The sequence below is a fragment of the Anguilla anguilla genome, chromosome 17, assembly GCF_013347855.1.
Source record: "Anguilla anguilla isolate fAngAng1 chromosome 17, fAngAng1.pri, whole genome shotgun sequence".
Lineage (NCBI taxonomy): Eukaryota > Metazoa > Chordata > Actinopteri > Anguilliformes > Anguillidae > Anguilla > Anguilla anguilla.
Window position 1 is genome coordinate 22721938 of NC_049217.1, and position 8625 is coordinate 22730562.

The window sequence follows — 8625 nt, forward strand, 5'->3', positions numbered from 1 at the left end:
AAGAATGGGAGATGTGAGAGTGGGGGAGTGGGAAAAAAATGCTCGAACAGGAATTCAACATTTTTATGTTTTTATTTCATTACACAGGTGAAACTGTATGTTCTTGTTAACCATCACAAATAATTAGTTTTTTTATTAATATTTTGCACACAGTTGAGACCTGCTGCATTCGTGTTACTCTTTCGTTGTTATTCATGCTAGACTAATCAGACTAACCGTAATGACTCTGGTCAGGCTGTTGAACTGAGGTAAAACAGGGAAAGCTCAGCCCAGTAACCCAGAACACCCTTTCCTGTTGGTCCAACACAGAACGCTCCTCTCCTAACAGCTGCTATTACTGAAACTGGCGTCGTCATGCTGACAACAGAACACGCTACACAAGCTCTGTTTAATCCCCATTGTTAATACTACAAATACTACTTCAAAATGGAGGAACGCTACTGCAACGTACAGTTTGAGAAATGTGAGGGAACTGCGCGCTTCCTGTTTGATACTGCAAACATTCTCCCTTTTTAGCCAAGTAAATACCCACAATTCCTCTCTTTGGGGACAGGAAAGTAACCATTAACCAATCGGATTAAGAGTAAAGAAAACCGCAACTGAACATTGTGCTTTGGCTGTGGATGGTGGTACCAGTGAGTGTACCTTTGCATTGGAAAAGAGGAGTGAAGAACAATTAAAAGTTCTTTCCTTCTCACTGTTCCTTCCCTAATGTTCTTTGGACCACACCAGCCACTACAAATAGGTTTAAAGGACATAAATGGGAAAAAATGAAATGTAAGAGTAATGACATTAGATAGCAATAACCTGCTAATGTGTTTCGTTTTCCATCTTCCAGCAGAGAACTCTGGGATATAATATTTAAGTGTTAATCAACTGACCCTAGTGATGGGACAGGGAAATCTATCCATTTCCCCATCCAAAGATTACAAGTACACAACAGAACAGAGGGCTACATTTCAAGCCTGCATTTTTTATAAATATAAATGCATACATACATGTGTGGATGCATATTATTCGTATATTTATATTCTATGACAAATTACTAGTGCATTGAGCAGCAGCCGTAACAGATTTATATAGTGATGATGTCACACTTCACATGCACCTTCCTAAGGCCTTCATAAAGCATACACATCTTCACGAGAGTGAGGCTGCTTCTATTCACAGAACTCGTGAGCAGCACCAGAATTTTAAAATGGCCGACATGCAGTGACGCGTCATTTAAAAAAAGAAAGAAAAAAAAAAAGGGTAAGAGAGCAAACAAACTGTATCACTCTGTCAGCCACCGTGACACGGTGCGCTCAGCTCTGAGAGAAGACGTACCATCACGCCCCGGCACGTGGGGGTTTCATAAAAGCCTTTTGAAAAAGTGTGCTTTTGTGTTGGGTGCGAGCGTAATTGAGCTGCTTGTTTTCTTTTTTCTCTCTCTCCAAGCGCAGCCTTACTGTTGGGTGGTTGTTTGCAGGACGGACTGGATGGGTTTCGCAGCTCTCGCTCGCGCGTCTCCATGGCGACAGGAGGAGACAGGGTCACCGCTCACCGTACGCATGGCACATCCGAGCGCAGTTCCCGTCTCGCGTGTAATACTCTGTTTTTATCCGTTTTTAAAAATAAAAATAATACAAATGCCAACGGCTCCATTCATTTTTCTCCTAAAGAAAAACAGTAAATGACAGGGGGCAGTATCTACTCAGACTTCATAAAGAACCAAAGTGCATACAAGTCTGAAGCATGAAAACATGTAGGCATCGCTCCTCAGCCATCGTTGAGTCCAGCGACTCAAATCTGAACGGGCCGAACCGTTGATGTGGTGATGAACAAGCGATGAGTGTGAGATGAGCGTGTTTACAGGTTTACAGATGGCTCTTCAAGCACACCTCTAACTCATTGAACTTCCTGATGCCTAGTGCAGCTAACCTAGAAACGCAGAACCAAAACAAGCACAGGTCAGGAGGAGGAAAAATAGAGGAAGTGACATCACGCAAAACCAGCGAATAACACTGCATCAGCTGAATTACTCAGCCAAAGTGCACATATTGTGGGACATGATGGAGAAACAATGGGATAGGACTTACAGATGGGGTTTTTTGTTATTCTTTTTTAGACATTTCAGAAATTAATAGCCGCCATTGTTTTTTAACAACTTAAAAAACTATGCTTAACAGAAAAACCCTGATCTCACCCAGGAAATATAAACTTAAAAGAATAAAATCATGCAAATAAAAAGCCTAATTTACGGCAACAATCTAGATGTCTAAAAAAACACTCCAGAGAAGAGTGACTTTGTTCAATGTGGGAATGGGGAAAATGCCTGGTTTGTACATCATACTCTGTTCAATGACCGTCTTCAAGGCAAAATCAAAATATTGACCTGACAGGCAGAAGTGATTCTAGGTTTCACCACACCACAGCCTACAGCACAGTAATTTGGAAAACGAAAAACATTTTCCCCATTAAATTTGTGAGGCTCATATCTGGGGCACATTGTAGCTTTTCAGCCAAACTGCTCAGTATAACCGTCCGGAGAATTTGGAATCCTGGCAAGGCTTTTTCGGTTGGGGGAACCACTAAAAATAGCAACTAACAGCACAAAAACCATAAAATCTGACAGAGCAGGGGTGACTTTCACTGCATATCAGCCCCAGAAAAAAAGCCACCAGGTCAAACTTCAAATGACTATGGGGGCACAATTCCCCAGTCATGAAAAAAAAACCTTCATCTTGCTGTTCTGGATCCCGAACAGCACGAAAAAAAAAAAACTGACACGAAAAAAAAAAAAGATTTTTTTTAAATCCAACAATGGATCCACTAATATTCTTTTTGAAAAGGAGAACATAGCTACCTTTCTGAGGAACACCTTTTTTTTTTTTCTTGCGTTTTTGTGACAGCCTGTGACAGCCACAAGGGACTATGGGAGGTGGCCGGTGAACATGACTGGACAGGGCGGAAGGGCTAGTGACGTCAGCGGAAAGAGGCGGGACTGAGAAATGGAGGGAGGAAACCATTCGAGGTCCATGAACCCAAGTCTTTAAACTCCACCCCCCCCCCCACCCCCTCCCCCCACCTTTCCAGTCATCCTTCCTTGCTTGCTTCTTGGAGGGCTGCGATTGGCTGTTTGACGATGCCGGGTCACATGAGGTACCAGGCGACCAATCCGGCAAGGGCGGCGACCCAGGCGGCCAGCAGGACTTGACCGGTGGGATGCCTGAGGGCAGCCGTGACCGCCTGACAGACGTACGATGCTCCCCCGCCGGCCGCTGTCAATCAATCAAAACGTCAATCAATCGATCAATCAATCAATCAATCAATCAATCAATCAATATTTATTTTCGGATTTGCACCATTTACGAAAAAAGGTAGTCGCAGAGCAATTCGCAATGGCTGTGTTATAAAAGGAATCAAAGACCCAGTAAAAACCACACTGAGCCAACTTTGGAAGATCTGGATAATTACTCTGCGACCTCTTAAAAGGCACCCAAGCTCATCGCGGGAGGCAGGAATACGGAGTACACAGCTCAATAAACGCAAGCACACTGGAGTAAGTAGGCCAGGCCTTTCCTGGGCACTGTTAGAGAGCAAACGCGGAACAAGGACACCTGAGTGAGATTACACCAACCTAGCTAATCATCTACATCAGAGACTCCAAAGCTGTGACCTAGAACCAGAAAAAAGGTTTTTTTTGAACAGTTCGTGGTGCCTACCCATTTTGGCAGCGTAGTAGGGGCATTTGTTGATGTCTCCCTGCATGTCCCCGTGAACGGGCATCCCTGCATCCAGAACTTCATCCTGCAGGGTTTTCCCGATCTCCTCCAGCTCAGAGAACACCTTGGAGAGGAGAGACATCCACAAAGATGCGGTCCTTTCCCCCAATACAACTTTCCAGCCAGGCATATCAAAACTCGCCGCGCCGAAGCGCGAGGCTAGATTAGCTTGCCTCTCTCACCTCCACGTTAAAATGGAACAAACTCATTTACAACAATGCCCAGGGGTTCGTTGGGTACCTCTTTACCGGTCAATGTCATACTGTTACATGGCGGTGTAGCATATTGGGTCAGGAACTGGACTTGTGCCTCTGAGGTTCAAGGTTCAATTCTCAGAAATTCTTGAGAAAGGTACTGTACTGTTTACTTGGTAAAGGTGTTCATCCTGAATTGCGGCAGTAAATTAGGTTGAAGTTATCCATTTACAAATAGGTTTAAAGTTACCCATTTACAAATGGATTAGGTTAAAGTTATCCATTTACAAATGGATTCGGTTAAAGTTATCCACTTACAAATGGATTTGTATGCAAAAAAAAAAATAGTAGCCTGCCTAAAAATGAAAAAGCCCAAAGTCAATGTAAATGTAAAAGTGAAGCATGTTTAAAATGGAGAGCCAGGCTAGCTCCTCCCCCCTCACCTCCATGTTGAACTGGAAGGCCAGGTTGGCCTCGGCCACGATCCTCTCCTTGGTGGGCCGGTCCAGGTCCAGCTCGTTCATGCGGCTGCGGTACAGCTGCTTGAAGGCCTTGGCGCTGTGGATGCCGTCGAACTGGTAGAAGTTGACGCCCTCGCCCGTGGCGGGCAGCTTCAGGGCCCTCTGCGCCACCTTCTTCAGCACCTGCCCGCCCGACAGGTCGCCCATGTAGCGGGTGTAGGCGTGCGCCACCAGCAGGGCGGGGTCGGAGCGCCCCACCTCGCGGATGCGCTCCGCGTAGCGCTGGGCGGCCGGGGAGCAGCTGACCTGGCTCTCCCAGTCCTCCCCGTAGAAGTGCTCCAGGTCCCGGGCCAGCGCCTCGTGCCGGTGGATCTCGGCGGGGAAGTAGAGCGGCGCGATGGCGGCGTGCTCCTTGTTCCGCTCGATCTCCTCCTCCATGGCCGTGTAGGTGAAGTACAGGGCCACCGTGCCCAGCTGCGAGAGACGGCCCAGAAAAACCGCGTCAAGACATCACGTTCCAGCTCCACCACTCCGCTCTGCCGCAGCAGGGCGCCTTGCAGTCCCTGCCATCCGGGTGAATAGTACTCATTCATCCTGACCACGGAGATTCTTCACCCTAGCTCCCCAGTGGTGGAACAAACTCGCTGTTCCTCTATGAACCACTCACTGATTGCCCATCTTCTGCCATGGTCTGAAGACGCATCTCCTCAGACTATAGCTAGACTAACTATCACCACTCTCCAGGGCACTCCCAATCTAGGATCATTCTTACCATTTACCTTCTACTTTGTTCCTATAGCACTTTCATGTTACACATGTAACTCCTGTAACACTTTCATGTTACATGTACCTCCGTCTAGCGCTTATATCAGAGGTGGGCAACAAGGGCCATATCTGTTTCTGGTTTTCATGCCACCTTCTGGCCTTAATTATGCAATTAGCCATAACATTTACGCCATCTGACCTTTTTGCTGCCTTCCTCGATAAGCATGTGAATGACAGCTGAAGACTGTTCCCTGTATGAAAATTTTTTCTGTAATCTAAGCTACGAGTGAACCAGCGTTGGTTTACACAGTCAATCAGCTCATTTACCCAGGGCAATTGGTGGAAACAAAAGCCTGCGTGCACACCGGCCCTCCGGGACCAGAATTTCCCACCCCTGGCTTATATTGTACTTGTATCACTATCCTGATGATGCAGCTGTGTAGTTGTCATGCCTCCTAGTGTGACTTGGCATTTACTCTCAACATCAGGCTGACCTTAAAGAGTTCCCTGCGGATCCGGCCCCTGAGGAAGTCCTTGACAAACTGCGTGTTCTCCGCCTTCTCGTGGGACTCCTTGGTCCCTGCAGCCAGCAGCTCCGACAGGTCCTCAGGCCTGGGGGGTGGGGGGTGGGGGGTGGGGGGCAAAAAACATCAACCACACGCTCCATGAACAAGAGCATATTCTCCCCCTGAGGTACATTACGTCGCCTTTCCAATCACCGTTGATAGTGATGCTCGGGCTGAGTCACAATGAAGGCGGTCCAGGACTTCAACACACCCACACACACACCCTCCCACCCAGCCCTCGGATAAGGGTGTAGAAGTAACCTTTACTCATAGACGGTGTGAATCTGATTTCGGTACCTGACACTCTCTTCCACCTCGTTCTCTTCATAGACCACCCCATCGCCGTTGGAAATTCCCTCCTCCTTCCCAGAATCCTCCATTTTCTCTGCAGGCATCGTTCCGTCTGTGTCGGTCTGTCTGTCTTCACGCTCTGTGGTCACACGAGGTGCATCAGTGAAGGGAGAACTTCATTTGTTTTTTCTATCCACAGCTGGTACAGGCTGCATCTATTCTGACATCTGTGATGACATCTGCCCTGATTGTGTGTACAGCCTGCCTGTTGATCAGGTAACACAAGGCAGTCTACTAATGCCTTGCCCTGCTTATCTGAGGGTGGGGATCATGTGTGCTTTTCAGCAAAGAGGGACCTGGCAGAAAGGTAGAATTACTCCAGTTTAGCCTACAAAACACACACACATCATATTCATTTCCGCAGACAAATGAACACACACACACACACACACACACACACACACACAATTGGGTAGCGTTGCTCCCTCAGAAAAGCATATGTACCATTCACACATGAGCGAAACCCCATCCGTTGTTTCCCCACTCCGCAGAGGCATAATGATGTATCTGAAAGTCCACTCGATGCAACCGTGACAGAAAGTTGTATGCCAATTAGTCACATCCCGTCCCACTGCACACAAGATAGTGACATCACTGCAGAGACCGAACAGGTCAAATTGAAACAGCTGCTACTTCTAACAATCAGTCAGACTCCGGCTTTGTCCCGAAGAGCATTACTCGGTATCTGGTATCATTCAAAAAGAAGGTGCTCACATGCTCTGTGTTCCTAAATCCTGCATCATTAAACTGATTCTCCAGTTGCATACAAAACATACTATACACACTTACACAAGCATGTCAAAGGCAAAATCAAGGCATTCTGCTCATCATTCAGTTTGTCATTTGCCTGCATGTTATAGTACATCTTGCAGTGCCTGCAGCCAGAGATGTCAATCAACGCTATCGCAGAACATTTATTTTGTTTGCAGTGTCATCTTCATGAATGACAAGGTCACAAAGAATAAAACAAGCCGCACTCAAGAACACCTCAGCTCAAGAACTCCACGATAAGGTATGGTTGGGGAGATATACTAGCTTTAACATAGTATGCGCTGAGGTCGGTGGATAGATCTCTCCCAAGACATGACATTCATGGCGGGTTTGATGTGAAGCAGATTGGCAATCACGAGAAGCAGCGCCGCATTACTTTGGTCCAGTTGCTGCATTAACTATTTCAGTGTCAGTTCTGACCTTGCCTCGTGAAAAAAGTGAACTGCGCCCGCGTGACTCTGGCACACGAGTGACGACGACAACAACAACAACAACAGAATATCGCACACAGAGCAAACAGCTGGCGCAGCACAGCACGATGGTGTAGAGCGGTGACAACGCAGTTCTAAAGCATAGGGGGTTGGGCGATTTAACTAGGATAGCAACTATACACTGAAAAAACGGCACTGACAAAGCAATACAAATTCACCCGTAGCTACGGCAACTCGCCTGTGCCATTCCAGTGTTTGCTTCGTTTTTGTTTAAGTAACGGTTTTTTACCCTCCGTTCATGTCAATGGAGCCATCTATGGCCATCCAGCCAGCTACCCCCGGGGCAATAAAAACACCGTAGTAAAAAAATGTAAGTAATAAACACATTGCAGTGTCATGTGGCACAATGTTCTTCTACTGACATATAGATTCCGCTAAATAAAGTTACAGGTCCATATAAAACTATTAGCCCACTAAGCTGCTTAGCTGGAAAGACATGCTATCTAGTTAGCTTTCGCTGTCCCCGACTGAACCAACTCTAACAACAAGTTAGCTGTCATCTTTGCACTGATCCCGCGACTGTTTCTCCAACGAACCGCTCCTGTTCATACTCCAGAGGTACTGTCTTTGCCAGATTTTCTCAGTTTCAACACTTCGTGGAGCCAAGTGCATATTCTAATGGTGTCATTTTATCTAAACGGATAGCTATTTTTACCTAAATTTAGCTGGTGAAAACCACAAACCATGTCACCTGTCTAGTTTAGACAATTGCAGATAAACTACTTGCATACTGTTAGCCAAGGAGCAGCATTAGCGAACTATCCAAACCGAAATGATTATTAACGTTATTTACGTACCGCATTACAAGATGTATGAGGTCATTGGCTAGCAAAACTGATTTGAAAGTATACACCCAAATTATCTTACGTCCAGCTATCAAGCAAAGTAACTTTCAAAAAACAAAGTTCAATTTAAACAAAGACATTCATAGCCGTAGTAGTGCAGCTAGCTCTCTCAGTTGCCGCAATGATTGCACAGATCAACCATACATATTTTGTCAAGTCACATAGTTTACACGCAACCTAATTGGTAGTGTGGATTTAATATGTCCATGAATGATGGCTACCTATTATTGTATGGCTAAATAAAATTACCTTCCTCTGCGGTACGTAGCCAGAAGTGTTTCTTCCGTTCAATAGCTGTCGCTCATGCGCTCATTCGCTAAACAGGAAGTGCTGGATTGCGTGCAGGAGAACAAGAGAGTACGTTACGCCAGACCAACGCCAGACACGTAGCTAATGACAGGTTTACGTCATTATTAT

General features: G+C 46.1%; 1 protein-coding gene across 3 annotated transcripts; it reads right to left on the minus strand.

Annotated features, from left to right (window-relative positions):
- Window positions 1–2879: 2879 nt before the first annotated feature.
- On the minus strand, window positions 2880–8599 carry hmox2b (heme oxygenase 2b). 3 transcript variants are annotated; one of them, XM_035398760.1, is made up of 6 exons: window positions 8458–8599; window positions 6048–6180; window positions 5679–5796; window positions 4402–4893; window positions 3705–3828; window positions 2880–3260 (listed from the first exon to the last, which is right to left on the minus strand). In XM_035398760.1, exons 2-6 carry the CDS (start codon window positions 6143–6145, stop codon window positions 3133–3135), a joined length of 960 nt encoding a protein of 319 aa, XP_035254651.1. In that variant the 5' UTR covers window positions 6146–6180; window positions 8458–8599; the 3' UTR covers window positions 2880–3132. The 3 variants fall into 3 exon arrangements, with proteins under 3 accessions (XP_035254651.1, XP_035254652.1, XP_035254650.1); XM_035398761.1 differs by lacking the exon at window positions 8458–8599 and adding an exon at window positions 8161–8431; XM_035398759.1 differs by lacking the exon at window positions 8458–8599 and adding an exon at window positions 6546–7342.
- Window positions 8600–8625: the final 26 nt, after the last annotated feature.

What these genes read in the sequence shown, in the direction of transcription:
- hmox2b (XM_035398759.1), bottom strand. Translation starts at nt 6,570, where the DNA reads ATGGGGTTTCGCTCATGTGTGAATG. An exon ending in GTTTCGCTCATGTGTGAATG is followed by an intron (nt 6,181 to 6,545) that starts GTACATATGCTT and finishes GTGTGACCACAG; the next exon opens with AGCGTGAAGACAGACAGACC. An exon ending in GAGGTGGAAGAGAGTGTCAG is followed by an intron (nt 5,797 to 6,047) that starts GTACCGAAATCA and finishes CCCACCCCCCAG; the next exon opens with GCCTGAGGACCTGTCGGAGC.